The 16,937-nt window shown below is 49.6% G+C and overlaps 1 protein-coding gene across 1 annotated transcript in view; it reads left to right on the plus strand.

Moving 5' to 3' along the window:
• The first annotated feature begins 9,810 nt into the window (after window positions 1–9,810).
• LOC149334906 (uncharacterized) overlaps window positions 9,811–16,937 on the plus strand; it is a 34,770-nt gene continuing 27,643 nt past the window's right edge. The window contains exons 1-3 of the mRNA XM_089551559.1: window positions 9,811–9,926; window positions 15,382–15,567; window positions 16,188–16,274. Coding sequence (XP_089407685.1) covers window positions 9,858–9,926; window positions 15,382–15,567; window positions 16,188–16,274 — 342 coding nt within the window. The 5' untranslated portion in view covers window positions 9,811–9,857. The remainder of the gene's footprint in view (window positions 9,927–15,381; window positions 15,568–16,187; window positions 16,275–16,937) is intronic.

Consider the following 16,937-nt stretch of genomic DNA (forward strand, 5'->3'; position numbering starts at 1 on the left):
CTACATACAAAAGAACCGCAAGATTGACACCACGCTGAAGAAACTCCGCAAGGTGGGGGATCAGCTAGGTGGGCCGTATGGTCCGCCGGGTATCAAACAAACGAGGGGGGTTGCGATGCAAAGACGCCCTGCGGCTGGCCAATGCATTCGTAACCAGTCGAATCCTGTATTCGGCACCGTACCTCCACCTGCGCAAATGCGTACCTCCCAATTGCAACATCCAACCAACGTCTCCTCGGCCTGGGGATGACGAACACCTTTGGGGAGCTGCGCGAGGCTCATCTCAGCAATCAATACTTGCGGTTAAGCAAAACACGTGCGGGTAGCCGCCTACTGACCCGCCTCCACATCAATTACACAACCCAAGAGGAGAAGCGGGTATCTATGCCCGAGGCCTGGCGCTTCGCACTAAAGGTTCGCCCCCTCCCCAATAACATGACAAAAGATGCCCATGATGGCCGCCGCCTCGCGCGAGCGGAGGCCATTTCCAAGCAGTATGGTGCTCGACCAGGGGTATTTTACACGGACGCGGCAGGTCCACACCATGGGGGTTGGTACACGGCTGCCGTTGTTTTATTTATTTAGAACATACTGCAGGCCTACAGTAGGCCCAAGCAGGAGGGGCGAATACATAATATATGAAAAAAAGAACAGGTTTAGCAAAATTGAAAAATGTTAAATACAAGTTGTAACACAAAATACAGCAATAAATACAAGGCTCAGATGCAAAATACAAAAAGTAAACGTAGAAATAAATGGCTCTCAAATTAAATGCAGTGAAGAAAACATAGAGTCAAAAGAATCAGCTCTGGTTAAGAGATCTGGCGGACACCTGTTCCACTCCTCAATGGTGCGTGGAAAAAATGAGTATTTAAAGGCGTTAATCCTAGCACTGTAAGGGGTTAATGATTGTGTATGATAATTTCGTGTTTGGCGCGTAGTGTTAGGTTTGAGGAAGGGGTCTGCATTCATAGACAGTTTATGGTTTTTTAGTAAGAAAAGTAGTTTCAGTCTTTGAAGTAGCTTCAGTCTTTGAAAACAACCCAGTTCAGGGCCTCACCTTCCGTGCCCCCAACATTACATTCGCGGAGGAAGTTGCTATCGCACTTGCAGCTGTGGATCCAGCGTCCCGAGTCATTATCACCGACTCAAGAGAAGCTTGCTGCAATTTTGAACAGGGCCAAATTCCAGATCGTGCTTTTCAAATTTTACACAGATGTGAGTACCGGGATTTTCCAACCCGGCGCACCATCATCTGGGCCCCAGCACATGCCGGGATAGAGGGAAATAAGGTAGCGGACACTACCGCCCGCGCGCTTAACCACCGGGCATCGCCTCTTTCGCCGCCTGATCCGGCTACTGATTTTAATCCGGCTATTACTTTTCGGGAGATCTCTCTCCTGTATCAAAACGCTCACGGCCGATACCCACCCCCCTGTAAAGGCCTCAATAAGGCAGAGGAGCGTTGGCTACTTCGCCTCTACACCAACACGGTACTGTGCCCGGCAGTGCTCAAACATTTCAATTCGGCTTTTTCGGGCGAGTGTCCACGCTGTGGGGAAGTGTTTGCGGACACGTATCACATGGTGTGGGCATGCCCTGCCAATCCTGCTTTCCCACCCCACCCCCACCCCACCCGAGAGGACTGGGAGGCTGCCCTGCTCGGCTGCTCAACTCTCCAGGACCAACGAGCCCTGGTGACAAGAGCTCGGGCCGCCGCGGAGGCCACAGGGGTCCCGGACTAGGGATCCCTCCTAGTGATTGTGAGGGCCGGGCCCTTCAGGCACGGTCCAAGCAATATCTCTCTTGTATATAGTATAAATAAATGTTTTACACCACCACCACCACCACCAGTTCCGCGGCCAAGGTCAATTGCCGCGGCCGCGCCTGCGCTTCGGGCGCTGAAAAAACATTGTCGAGCACACTTCCGCAGCGTGGCTGTGTTGCAGGAAGTATGCACGTTATCAAAGCGATAACATTGACGCGTTTTAATGACATTTAGTTTGACATTAAGGTTAATTGTGCCGGCGCTTAGAACGCGCTCGTGCTTATATCGAATTCCGTCTTGCCCAACAAACACAAAACCTCCTCAGAAACTCCAAAAAAGGATGGAATGTCCCAGTCCCAGTACAGCATTTATCAAACGTTTCCAGACCATAGAGGCAAGACATAGAAACACAAGAAAAAAGGCAGTTAAAGGTCTAGAAACGTTCTTTCGAGAGTTTTAAGCAGCAACAAAAAAGAATTAATGCATTTTGGTCCCAGAAAGGTAATTGGGTATAACGTTTTCGGGACCAATGGTTTTCAACAAGAAATAAAAATGGACAGCTCGCTCTCTTTTCTCTCTCCCTCGCGCCTCAAGCTGCGGGGAGAGAAGGTTTTCCTCTTGCACTCGCCGTTTTGAGAGGTGAAACAGCAGTTTCATTCGAACAGCCGAAAGAAACGGTAAACCCCGCATCTCTCTCGGCGCATGCGTTTCTCGCACGTGGGCCGTCGGCTCCATGCTGCAGGCAGGCGGCGGCGGTCTGCATTTTCATCGCGCCGCCGGCAGCGGCGGTCACCAGCTTTCACGTCTTCTAGCGTTTTCCCAGCTTGCGCCCAACTTAAACATTATGTGGTGGTCCCTCCAGGCGTCTCCGACTATCGGCACTCATCGCTGCGCCGCTGTCTAGCAGAAGTGCAGTAATGGCCTCCCGTCGCTCGCCCGGCTTCCTCGCTGGACGGACGCCATTTTGCGCGCGCTTATTCGCGCTGCCCGAGACGTTCGAGCACAAGCCCCAGCGCGCGGCAGTTCTTGCTCTCGTCACTGCGCCAACTGGGCTGTCGTGGACTTCGTAGCTACGGATTCACGGAAGTTTTCCCGCGCACCTCGGCGTGCCCACACCATTCCTTTTGGAACTGATGCCGCGGCGGCGCATCGCAAGTCCTTTGAGCAGCTCCACGGCCCTACTGATGCCGCTGTTCGAGGCGGCGTTCGCTATGAGGGACGCTGAAATGAAAGTCGCCGGAAATTTGGTTTGGTTTATGGGGTTTAACGTCCCAAAGCGACTCGGTCTATGAGGGACGCCATAGCGAAGGGCTCCGGAAATTTGGTTTGGTTTATGGGGTTTAACGTCCCAAATCGACTCGGGCTATGAGGGACGCCGTAGCGAAGGGCTCCGGAAATTTCTACCACCTGGGGTTCTTTGATGTGCACTGACATCGCACAGTACATGGGCGTCTAGAAATTCGCCTTCATCGAAATTCGACCGCCGCGGCCGGGATTGAACCCGCGTCTTTCTGGTCAGCAGCAGAGTGTCATAACCACTCCGCCACCGCGGCGGCGACCACCTAAGATTCTTTAAAGGGCAACTGCAGAACTTTTTTGAGAATTACGCGATATCCAAGGATTCAAATCTATGTAGGCTGTAGGTAAAGCATGCCAATTATTTTTGCACTAGCATTTAAAATAGTGACGTAATCGACGATTGAATTTTGCGCTTCTCAATGCACCGGAGGAGTGCAGAGAAACTCAGCGTGACGTCAGGGTCCGCCTTCGGTGGCGTTAGTTTTTTCCTTGAAAGCAGTCGTTTGTGCATTGGAAATGTACCGATATCTTCGATGACGTCATGAAGCCCCCCCCCCCCCCCCCCTCCCGCACTTGGCGTTGTGCGCTGCAGAGGAGTTTGAAGGGAGTCCGAATTTTAATCGGCGATTACTTCACTATTTAAAGTGCTGGCCGAAAAAGACTTCGCATGCTTTACGTGCGAGTTTCATACATTCGACCCTCTTAAGCTCTTTGATTTCTAAAACCTATGCAGCTTCCCTTTAACGTGCACTGACTTTGCACAGTACACGGGCCTCTAGAATTTCGCCTCAATCGAAAAGACGCGAAGGCGCTGATGTTCAAATTTTCACTACAGATAACTCAGCTTCTACAAAGAGCACAAAAAAAAAATACTTGCTGAAGGATATTAGTGAAGCGGCGTCCTTTAACATTTCGGATATACTGCAACTTTATTAGAGCCCATTTCGGAGCTCCTTTAAGAGTCGAGTGCGAGAGCATTAGATTTCATATCTGTGGCAGGTTCTCACAAGTGATGTGCGCGTTTGTGTCAGTTCCTTTGCAATTTTCGGCCCATCAACCGCCATATTCGGACAGCTAGCTGCAGTAGCATGCATCCGCTATGCTGTGACGGAGCCGACATTTGCATATGCCACTTTTTCCCGATTTTTATTTCGATTATTTATCTAGGCTGCTGTCAGAAACTAGGTTGCTCACAACCCGACGGGCAGGTTCTGATGACGTCACGAGGTCACGCGACATCTCGGCCACTGTGGGCAGGTTGCTCACAATACGGTGGCCAAGTTGTGATAGTCACAAGGTCACGTTGGACGTGACCTCGCTCGACCAATCAGGGTGGCCCATGAGAGCAAGGTGTCACAAAGTCACGTGACCTCTCTTGACCAGTCATCGAATTTCGTCTCGACATCGGCGTGGTTTGGTGTGATAACTCTAATGCGGTAGCGCTGAAATGCAGCGGTAAGCTTCACATACTGGCGAGGGGGTTAATGAGACCTCGTCCTCGTCGGTCTGAACAAAGGGCTATTTTCAAAGGGGTGTTGGCTGCCACTTGGCGCCTTCACTGGGTATTTCCTTTTAGGGTGCCTCGATATCCGGCGGACATCAAGGTATACCTTAATTTCCTTGGTTGAGAAACGCCTCGTTGGAGACAAGGGAGTTAGGGGTCGCCGCACCGAGTAGCCTTGGAGAGAAGCTCCTTTCGTCTTTGTTGGCAGCGGCGTCGTCGCTCCTCAATGGCGCTTTTGGGGAGCGGGATCGACTCTGCCAGGTTCCAACAGAAGGTGACGCGCGAAGCATCACAGTGCATGCAGGCGGTGTTGCAATCAAGGGTCAACGGTAAGCACAATTCTCGAAGAATTGGTGGCGGCTGATAATTTGTTGGAAATTTGAAAAACAAAATACATAGGTTTCTATGGCTCCATCCCTCCCTCCCAACCTCTCTCCCTCCGTTCGTCCGTCCTCCACCGGAGCGTAGGGATGAAGCGGGTATACGGAAGAAAAAAATTGCCGACGATTATTACGTTACTTCGTGACGCGAAATTTTAGCGTAGCACATCAGCTGTTCCAGCTTTTCGATAGATTGAGGCAAATAATTCGAGCAGGACGTGTATGTACAATTACAGGCAACTTGTTATTTTTCACACATATTCCTTCCTCAAGAAACACCCCGCTAACAGTTCTTGATTGTCATGAAGGAAGCTTTGTGGTCGGAGAAATAGATAAATATATGCTTGACTTGCTGCACCAGTGCCTGGTTCTCAGAGACGAGGTCTATGCAAGTATTCCGCGAGGTTGTCACAGCCGTGGGAGGCGTTACGAGCGAGAGGAACGGGATGTTCTCCCACACGAGTGGTAATGCTCGGACGACTCACAGCTCGGACGACTCACTCGTACGAGCGCGGGAAGATGTGCGAACAGCTCCCAGAGAGGGACTCGAAAACGCAGTTACCCACGCACATCAAGAAAGCTCTTTTGATCAAACCCCTACCCAAGAACATGCACCCCACGCACCACGAAGGCCGACGCACAGCGAGGGCTCGCGCACTACACACCAAATACAGCCGACACGACAACTTGGCATACGTGGACGCAGCGGAATACCGACAAACCCCGAGAAAAGCGTTTGCAGTGGTCGCGGTGAACGGGAACGGCGCCCCGTTGGCGGCCGCGTCGATAGAAACCAGCTCCTTCGAGACTGCGGAGGAAGCTGCAATAGCCTTAGCTATATATCGAACACGCCTGCTGATATTATATTCAACGACTCCAAAACAGCCATTCGCAATTTCGCGAGGGGCCGTATCACATCTACATCCCTCTGCATCCTTCAAAACACCCCCCTTTCGATTAGAGAAGTTGAATTGATCTGGGTCCCGTCTAACCCACTCGTCTAATCCGGGGAACGAGGCGGCTCACGCGCAAGCCCGCGGTTTCGTCGACCGGGCAGTAAGCGCGCCCTCCGACCCGAATTTCGCGAGGGACGGGTTAATCTCATTTCATGACATCCCCCATCACTTTAGGCTGGAGAGGCGCGCATATCCCCCTCCCCACAAATCGTCAACAAAAGCCCAGGAAGTTACCTGGCGCCGACTGCAAGCACGCTCCCTTCTCAATCCGGCAGTGCTTGCCCTCATGTAGCCTGGCCAGTACGATCCAAACTGCCATAAATGTGGTCAAAGGGCCACCTACGACCACATTCTGTGGAATTGCGCAGATGATCCGCCTCCGGCGGAGTTGATACAGCTCCCTTCTCCCGAGCGGTGGGAGGCCGTGCTGGTCAGCTCGGACCCCAAGATTCAAATAAGGCCGATTCACACGACGGACCGTTCGTCCGCGGGCCGCGCAGTACGTGTGCATACGTCAGCACTTTGAGAGGCGCGCTAGATGCATGGATGGATGGCGGCCGACAGCGCGCCCCTCAAAGTGCTGACGTATGCACACGTACTGCGCGGGCCGCGGACGAACGGTCCGTCGTGTGAATCGGCCTATACGGGCAATCGAGCGGGCCAACGAGGTCGTCGCCAGCCATGGGCTAGCGGCCATCTAGTATACGTGTCTCTGCAACCTGCTCTCAACGCAATAAATATTTTACAATCCAATCCAATCCAATCCAATCCCGAGATGTGTGACAGATACTATGTCATTTCATTTCCTCAAAAGCCAATTTTCTACCAGTTCTTTCGGTGGGCCGATCCGATGCAAATGAGTAGCATTAGACTTTAACATTAGGCTCTTAGGATCGTCAGAGCCGTGCAAAAATCTTGATTTTGCACTTGCATCCTGGTAGTGCGTCGCTCGTTGCCATGGCAACTGTAAGCCAAGAGGCAAGAATTTGGTCCGGACCACCCCCAAAATTTGATTTTGGCCGATTTGAACTGGAATCGATCCAACCATAACTGGGCGTGCACGACACGATGGCAACCTTCAAATTTGGCCCAGGCCACTTCCGAAATTTGACCTTGGACGATATGGGCCAAATCGATGACCGACCATAATTGACCGCGGCCTACACCATGGCGACCTCCAAATTAATCCGGGGTCATTTCCAAAATTTAGCCCGCGGCCTCCGAAATTTGACCTCGGCCGATTTGGACGAAAATCGATGACATACAATAACTGAGCGGGCCCAACACAATGACGATTTGCCCCGCCGCAGTGGCTCAGTGGTTATGGCGCTCGGCTGCTGACCCGAAAGACTCGGGTTCGATCCCGGCCGCGGCGGGTGAATTTCGATGAAGGCGAAATTCTAGAGGCCCGTGTACTGTGCGATGTCAGTGCACGTAAAGAACTACAGGTGGTCGAAATTTCCCGAGCCCTTCACTACGGCATCCCTCATGGACTGTGTTGCTCTGGGACGTTAAACCCCCATAAACCAAACCAAACCAAACCAATTCTTTTTCTAATCCGTTTTAATTATATAACTAGAGTCATACATTCTCATTTTAACATCAGATTGTTCGGTGATGACTGTCTGGTCTTTAAACAGGTTACATGCCGTGATGATCAACTTCAGTTAATCACCAGTTTTGGCCAAACTTAATAAAGGTGCGTGGCCGGTTCTATGGCCCTAATCACTGAAAAAAAAAGTCTTCCTTAATGTCGTGTTCGTCGACCAAGCGACGCAAGGCCGCTCCAGCAGCCGTTGCCTCCTCCGCGCATACTCGCCGCCCGCTTCCAAGAAACAAGCGCGGGCCGGCCGCTCCCACAAAAGCTAGCAGGCGTCTTCCCCGACGACGTCTGATCCCTACAGCCCCGTCGACTAACGCATTCCCCCTGACTGGCACCATGCCGTGACCATCCGCGCTCCCACAGCAGCGGAAGTACTTTCTTGTACACTCCCCCCCCCCCCCCCCCCCTCTCTCTCTGCTGTAATAAACCTCCAGTGACCAGTCTCCACCCAGCAACTGTGTTGAGAGGTTCCTCGCATGCGGAGCTCCCACGCCCCGAACTAACACAACCATTAATACTCAACACTCTTCCTTCGCGTCACGGACAAAAAGCAACCTATACCATTTTCATATTGCAAAAATAATACTCAAATAGTGCAAGTTCTAGAATAAAAATACCTGGGCATTACATTTATAAACATTGTTTGTCCGAGCTCACTGAGAACGTTTGCGCAAGACTCTCGAAAAGTTGGTTTTGTGCGCAGTAATCTGAAAACAGCAAATCCGGATTTAATACTTCTAGGCTACAGGATTTATACGTATTTCCAAATTTAGAACACGCAGCAATAAGATCCCTTATACCTGAAGGATAAGTATAAACTTGACGATGGTTCAGAGGCAAGCAATGCGTTTTTTTTTTCTCTATTTTTCTCAACACTGACTTCTGAGCCGTCTGCAATGTAGTACGCCAGGCAAGTTTTCTACTCGTTACGTTTGGCGAAGCTTCGAACATCTGACATGGACTTTAAAATTGCACTTCTCATCCCGCGCGGTGGCTTTCTTGTGACGATGCTCGAAACTGATTAGTTTTTCTTGCAGAATCGCAATGTAGTCGGTGGCTTCGAATGGAAAATGGCGGCCAGAGAAGACTGACCGACCTTTCTGAACGCACTCAACGCACAAAAGTAAAGGCACACGACCCTTTTTTGACTGACATCCCTTTTATTGGTCTTCTCAAAATAGAGGGTAAAAAAACAAACACAAAAGAAAGAGAGGATGCCTGGACCAGCAATGCTTTGCCAGGCTTAGCGCCAATTCAAAGTAAATGAAAAAGAACTAAATGTTCCAAAGAAGAAAAAAAAAATTAAGCGAAAAACAGCATTAAAAAAAACTCAAAAGAAAAGAAAACAAAAGGCTCATCACAGTAAAAGTTAGTCACAGGCAGACAGCCAAAGCACAACGTGCAGACCGCGGAATAAATGATAATAATAAAGAAAGAAAGAGAAAACCCAAGTCACTGCAAAGCCATGGTCACAGTAACAGTCTAAGAAAGCACTAAGTGCCGGCCACAAAATATTAATCAGAAAAGTAAAAACATATTCAAGACAAAACCGAAGTCAAAGTCACACAGTCAAGGACACAGTCACAGTCACACAGTCAACACACAGTCAAGGACAACCCCTGCATAGGGAAAGGTTAGGTCCAACTGAACCTGTGCCAGCGGGCGCGAGCTTTTACACAACAAACTTTTACTGCGCAAAAAAGCGCCGTCCTACGCAGGCCGCTATAGCTAAATGAAAGCAAAACGTTCGCACGAGCACGCCCACCTGCTTGGTCTCATTTTGAGACCGCAGTGTCCGTAAACAAACAAACAAACAAACAAACAAACAAACAAACAAACAAACAAACAAACAAACAAACAAACAAACAAACAAACAAACAAACATACAAACAAACAAACAAACAAACAAACAAACAAACAAACAAACAAACAAACTAGCAAGCAAACAAACAAGCCAGCAAACAAACAAACAAACAAGCAAACAAATAAATAAATGAATAAATAAATATGTAAAGCTTAATTTTGATCACCCGTATAGACCAAGTTTAGTTCCCTCGCAAGCAGTGGACGGAATGGTTAGTCCATTCCTCGGCGAAGACGTCGTACATGAGACGAGCCAGTATAGCCTGTCGGGCGGATATTTGGCCCGACTCCGTGTCGTAGTCGGGAAAATGAAAACAAAGGAACGCGGAGAGGGGTCTTCCCACGCGCGGTGCGAGAGGAGAACCGCGAGTACGTGAAATGGTGCATACCCAGCCGCGGCAGGTGCGCTGGCGTCACGCACGCGGAGTGGGCCGCCGCCGCGCTCTTCCGTCGACGGCATTCGGCCGGGGGTGTCGGACTGGCCATGGACGCCGTGCGACGACAGCTGGGCTTGGAGGACAGCGTCGCCGCCGGAGACATGGGATCCGACCGGGTGAGTCGTCACTCTGTCGAAAACGCTGTCATTCGCGATGCACGCGCCCGATTCGAGCGCGCGTCTTGTTTCGCAAACTTAGGCCGGCCACGATTCAAATCCATTGCGCCGTCGACGACTGGAACCCGCTTTCTGTCAGCAGCAGTGTACTTCCACAGAACCGGTTTCTAGCCATTACTGAAACTATTTACAGTGCTATGATACCAGTGAGCGTGTTGTACTCTTTTTTTTTCTTCTTACCCCGCCGTGGTGGCTCAGTGGTTACGGCGCTCGGCTGCTGACCCGAAAGACGCGGGTTCGATCCCGGCCGCGGAGGTCGAATTTCGATGGAGGCTAAATTCTAGAGGCCCGTGTACTGTGCGATGTCAGTGCACGTTAAAGAACCCCAGGTGGTCGAAATTTCCGGAGCCCTCCACTAAGGCGTCCCCATAGCCTGAGTCGCTTTGGAACGTTAAACCCCAATAAACCAATCTTTTTTTTTTTTTTTTGTCGTTGTCGTTGACCGCCTCTATATTCTCTGGGGCACCCCACTCATGACATCAGTCTGAAAGGGCGGCAGTATGCGTAAATAACTAGCGTAAACAACCAGCGCGTCCTTTGAACTAAGGCAAGCACACTTATGGTTGACTGCCAGTTTGCAGTGAACGCGAAGGGTGCCAACGGTCACCGCAACCAAGGAAACCATATACTGAGGGAGTGTTACTTTTTTGATGGCTTGTTTAGATCAGGAAATTTATTGGAATTCATTGAGACAGGATAGAATTTTACAGAAAGTAGAAGAAAACACAACTATATGCCAAACCTACGACCTCCGCATGCCATGTTCTAAGCACGCTACCTGCTCGCAGGCACGAACGCGGCTTGCAGTTGTATTTTATTTCACTTTCTGTAAAATTCATCATCATCAGCCTGTCTACGCCCACTGCAGGACGAATGCCTCTCCCATATATCTTAAATTAAACCTGTCCAGTGCCAGCTGCGGCCACCCTATCCCCGAAAATTTCTTAATCTCGTTCGTTCGCCTTTCTGCCGCCCCCTGCTACGCTTGCCGTCTCTCGGAATCCACTCCGTTACCCCTAAATACCAGCGGTTATCTTGCCTTCGCATTACATGCCCTGCCCAAGCCCATTTCTTCCTCTTGATTTCGATTAGGATGCCGTTAACCCGCGTTTGTTCCCTCACCCACTCTGCCCGCTTCCGGTCTCTTAACGTTACACCTATCATTTTTCTTTCCATAGCTCGCTGCGTTGTCCTTGATTTAAGCTGGAAGCTTTTCGTTAGCCTCCACGTTTCTGCTCCTTAGGTGAGTACCGGTTGGATACAGCTGTTTTAAACTTTTCTCTTGAGGGATATTGCTAAACTGCCATTCATGGTCTGAGAGAACCTGCCATATGCGCTCCACCCTATTCTTATTCTTCTAGTTATTTCACTCTCATGATCCGGATCAGCGGTCACTACCTGCCCTGAGTAGACATATTCTCTTCCTACTTCCAGCACCTCGCTACCAACTGCGAATTGCTGTCCCCTTGCTAGGTGGTTGAACATTAATTTGGTTTTCTGCATGTTAATTTTTAGCCCCACCGTTTTGTTCTGCCTGTCTAACTCATTGATCATGTTTTGCAGTTCATATCCTGAGCGACTTAGCAAGGCAATGTCATCAGCGAATCGCAGATTACTAAGGTATTCTCGATTAACTCTTATCCCCAACTCATACCCAACAATTCTGGACAAAAGTATTTTTGAACGGGAACCAGTTTACGAACGCAATTTTTTCATATATTGTGAGTCTTCACTATAACAATCAATATATTCCCAGGTCTGACGTCGGTAAGCTTGTATTTTTTTCTATTAGTGTTTTTGATGTCGTCAAAAGCGTTCTCCATTGGTTTTCTATGGTCGTCTTAACTGCTCGATGCGAGCTATGAAAACAATTTAAAAGAAAGATTTTTCTACGGATCGGAAGAATGGACCTTCAATATTTCCATAACAGTACCTTACCGTTTTCCAATATTCAATTTTTTTCCCAAGAATGCTGAACATGGTCCCCAATCCAGGCCTCTGAATACCTCCTGTAAAGAGGCGGTGAATAGCAATGGCGACATCGCGTCTCCCTGCCTGAGACGCCCTTCATTGTTGCTGACTTTATGGAGTGCAGTCGTTACAGATATCTCACAATATTTTCACATAACACTCTTCTACACCCTGATTCCGCAATGCCTGCATGACAGCTGAGGCTTCCACTGAGTCAAATGCTTTCTCCCAATCGATGAAGGCTATATATAAGGGTCGTTTATATTCTGCGCATTTCTCTATCACCTGACTGGTAGTGTGAATGTGGTCTATTGTCGAGCAGCCTTTACAAAAGCCTGCCTGATTATCTGGTTGATTGAAGCCTAAGGTTGTCCTGACTCTGTTAGCGATTACCTTAGTCAATACCTTGTAGGCAACGGACAGAAAGCTGATTGATCTGCAATTTTTCAAGTCCTTGACGTCTCCTTTCATGAGAATTAAGATAATGTTAGCGTTCTTCCAAGCTTCTGGTACGCTTGAGGCCACAAGGCATTGCATATACAGGGTGGCTAGTTTTTCTAGCACAATCTCCCCTCTGTCCTTTAACAAATCCGCTGTTACCTGATCCTCATCAACTGCTTTTCCCTTTTCCATTGCTCCAAAGACTTTCTTCCTCTTTCTTTACTGGCGGGATGTCCCATTGCTGTGCGCTGCTGTCTCTCTCATTAACTTTCTGATTGCATTGGCTACTGTATAGATTTGTGTAGAACTCTTCGGATATTTTAGCTATCTTACCCATGTTGTTAATGACATCTTAGTTGAAATCAAGGGGAAGAAATGGGCTTGGGCAGGGCATGTAATGCGAAGGCAGGATAACCGCTGGTCCTTAAGGGTGACGGAGTGGATTCCAAGAGAAAGCAAACGTAGCAGGGGGCGGCAGAAAGTTAGGCGGGCAGACGAGATTAAGAAGTTTGCGGAGATACAGTGGCGGCAACTGGCAAAGGACAGGGTAAATTGGAGAGACATGGGAGAGGCCTTTGCCCTGCAGTGGGTGTAGTCAGGCTGATGATTATGATGATGACCCATGTTGTTAATGGCATTGTCCTCTTTGTCTCTTAGCGCATACATCATGTTTTTACCTATGCCTAATTTCCTCTTCACCGCTTTTAGGCTACCTCCATTCCTTAGAGCGAGCTCGGCTTCCGAGAAAGCGAGCGCAGGTAGCGGTTCCCGTCGTATCTACGCGAGTCTCCCTGCACTCGTCGCAATTTCTACGGACACGAGCACGAAATCAAACACCACCGTAGTTGTCGCAGCACCGACATCGCTAACGCGTGAAGGAACACGACGCCAAGGTGTCTTGCGACCGGCGCCGCAAAGCAGGTGACAGCGCCCGAGACAACGCGACTGAACGGAGTTCGCGAATGCCGCCGCGGTGGCTCAGCGGTTATGGTGCTCGGCTGCTGACCCGAAAGACGCGGGTTCGATCCCGGCCGCGGCGGCTGGAATTTCTTTGGAGGAGAAATTCTAGAGGCCCGTGTACTGTGCGATGTCAGTGCACGTTAAAGAACCCCAGGTGGTCGAAATTTCCGGAGCCCTCCACTACGGCGTCTCTCATAGCCTTAGTCGCTTTGGGACGTTAAAATAAACTAAACTATAAACTAAACTGGAGTTCGCGAAACACGCAAAGTATGCGCGACGGTTGCAACGGCCGCGCCGGTCAGACATTCAAAAGGGAGAGAGAGAGAACCTTCTTGCGGTTAGACCTTGTTCTTTACTACAGACGCTAGCGCCAATTCCTTCTTCAATTACGTGCACAACGGATGGTGTGCGGAGCTACGGGACGCAAGTGGCTCGCACTTTCCTCCCCCTGCCTGAGCTATGTGCCGATGAAACTTTTTTTTTCTGTTTTATTAATGACAGTAATGGATGTATTCAAAGGATTCGTTTCTTTTTAAGAGTAAGTCAATTTAGTCAAATTAAAATGTAAATTCCGGCACAAAGTTGGAGAAGTACTTCGCCTGGTGTCGTTGCTATGACGACGGTGTACGCCGTTCACAGCCAGGCCTAACAGTGAGAAATTCTTCATTTTATCCAAAAAAAACGATCTCTATTTCTCGCCTCTATAATTATAGGGTGAGAATGAGCAAAATGAAAGCGAATGCAACGATTCGCTGCAATACCCGATAGGTTATATGAACGACCATATCGCAATTGTAGATGAACATAAGGGTTTTGGTGTTACTCTCACCTAAGCTGGGATCATAGCATCAACTACGTGTGCAAAAAGCTCTATGCAGTAGCAGGCACTCCGTTTAGCTGCAGAAATATCTTACCTGAACAAATTAACTTCAGTTATGTTATACCATGCGCTATTCGCACCTTGCATAAATTAGTGTAGTCTTCTTTGGAGCTCCACAACAAAACGAAATATTGGTGAAATCAATGAGCTTCAGAAAAAAGTTTTGCGGTATTTTGGCGCACTTTGACATACAGACAACCACAAAGAACCCATTTAAGAAATACGGGATTATTAGATTCATGCACAGTTATGAACGTCAGTTGTTAAACCGGCTCTTTTCTCCTCCGCAGAATTTTCATTTTTTTTTTCAAAATTTGTGGCATAATTACAGCAGCGAACAAAAAATTTATGCATTAGAAACCTTCCATATGGGTCTGTCCCCTATTTTCCTCCTCCTCGATTATTGAAAGGCGTGTAGTCCTCCGCAAGTAATATCCATATCAGTTTTTAGAATTTCGAAAACGCGGTTACCCAAGGCGCTGTGGCCCGACAAATTTGGGCTATTTTGACGAGTTACGTCCGCTGGAGAGGTTGCTTTGCCTGCAAGTTACTCGAAAGCACATGTACTTTGGCGTGGTGTAGCCAGAATTTGTTGGGCCGCAGCGCCTAGGGTAGTGATGTTTTCGAAATTCTAAAAACTGATATGGGTATTACATACGTTGGGTTACACGCATCTGAATAATCAGGGAGCCTAAGGGTAATAGTGAAAGTTAATTATTCAGTATTAGTTATCGATCCTATTTTATAGATCGACTTGGCTGTATTCTGATGTACAGCACCGCTGACAATGCTATGTCGAAAAAAAGCGCTCCCATAACATAAAAATCCTGTTTTAAAAATTGTGTAAAGTCTTAAGTGAAACACCCTGTATAGTTTCAATGCCAGCCCATCCCCCGCTTCGCAGTGAGACCCCTTCGGACTTCGTTTACATGGCGCTGTTCGGCGCCACTTATGGGTAGCGGTATAGCTTACATCACAACGGGAGCTTATAGCGAACAGGAGAGAGTTTCGGGAGGTCGACGCGCACTGAAAAACCGGAGTCACTGCTAGAGGTAAGGGGGACATTGAAACAGGAGAACTGAGGCAACACGGTGCATTTCGTTCGCCAGCGGGGGAAACGATGAAGCCACCGCTCTCTCGCAGGGCCGCGGCGGCTTCCCGTTGGACATGAACATGTACGCGACGCGCAAGACCCTGGCGCAGGGCATGCTGGACCTGGCCCTGCTGTCGTCCAACGCCTGCCAGCTGCGGCGCGTGCTGTCTGCTCCGCCGGGGCAGCGCTACCACGGCACCTGCGTCGCCTTCCTCGCGCTCTCCATCTCCTTCCAGGCACGTATGTTATTGCGAAAGCAATACTACGCCAGGTCTAACCTCTCGTCGCGTGGTCCGCGGACCCCCCTGCTCCTCGAGGAGCCGCCGCCGCGCCTAACAGATGGTGTGACGTCAGCCTCTCCGTTGCTATGGCGACGCGTGACGTCAGCTTGCTCTCTCTACCGCAGCCAAGAGGAGCCGGTCGTGCCGCGCTCCTCGAGGAGTCTCGCCATGGAAGTCACCGACGAAGAGTCTATATCTGAATCTAGTAGCTCTACTGCTTCTATTGCTTTCGCAACCCAACCAGGTTTAACCAGTGCTAAACCACACCAATTTTTATATTAGGATATTATTGCGAAAGCAATACTAGTTGCACTTTCAGCCCGTCGCGTAGCGAGGCCGGTAGCTACCATATTGGCATATTGGATTGGTTTGGATTGCATTGGATTGGATTGTATAACCGATGCATCACCACAAGTCTAACCACAAGCACCACCACCAGCTACACTACCAGCTGAACCATGGCGTAGCTACGGATATTGCTTGCGCAATTACCGGGCTTAACCAAGCTAAGCCACAGCTATTTTATAGTATAGATAGATCCACAGAGAGACCGTGCTGACACTCTGCTGTTGCAGCTGCTTGCGGGCCTGCTGCTGGTGCTGCTGGGCCGCTGGAACATCAACTGCCCGTGGGAGCAGCGCAAGGCCGACCTGCTCAACAACGTGGTCGTGCTGCTCACCTTCCTCATCAGCGTCGTCAACGTCCTCCTGTCGGCGTTCGCGCCGGACTCGCTCCTGGGGGACCACTCGCACCACCAGCACGCCGCCACGGACTGGGCCGCGGCGCCGCGGCTCTAACGACACGCGGCGCTTTACTTAATCATAGGCACGGAAAGAGAAGGCGCAGGCAGACGAAACCAAAGAAAGCGGCCAGATAATGTCCCTACTTAGGAAACAACCGTTGATGCAGACACCCATGGCACCGCGAGTGACAGCTCTCCGCTCCGTGCATGGTCATCATCATCATCTGCCTTTTTTAGGGACCAGATGGCGCCAGCCTACTACTGGCTTCTAGCCACTTGGAGGGTTTGTGATACTGCAGCGCTTCTCCCGAGAGGGGACTCTTGTTCGAAGACTGTAGGGCAGAACAGTTCACTGGACTTATATCCGGCTGTCTCGTGCAAAGAATATACGGTTTCATTAAATCAATCGCGAGAAATGTGTACCAAGTGGGATAACAGTGTCTGTCTTGATCCTATTTGTAATCAATCGATCAAGTTTAAACCTTGTACTTTTCAATGCTGTCGCCACCCGAGATAAGCGAACGCCTTCAAATGTTCAATGGGTGCCGAGACGGACGTACACTGGTGACGTACACTGCAGATG

This window comes from Amblyomma mixtum, chromosome 7, assembly GCF_055824585.1.
Source record: "Amblyomma mixtum isolate Tamu chromosome 7, ASM5582458v1, whole genome shotgun sequence".
Classification (NCBI taxonomy): domain Eukaryota; kingdom Metazoa; phylum Arthropoda; class Arachnida; order Ixodida; family Ixodidae; genus Amblyomma; species Amblyomma mixtum.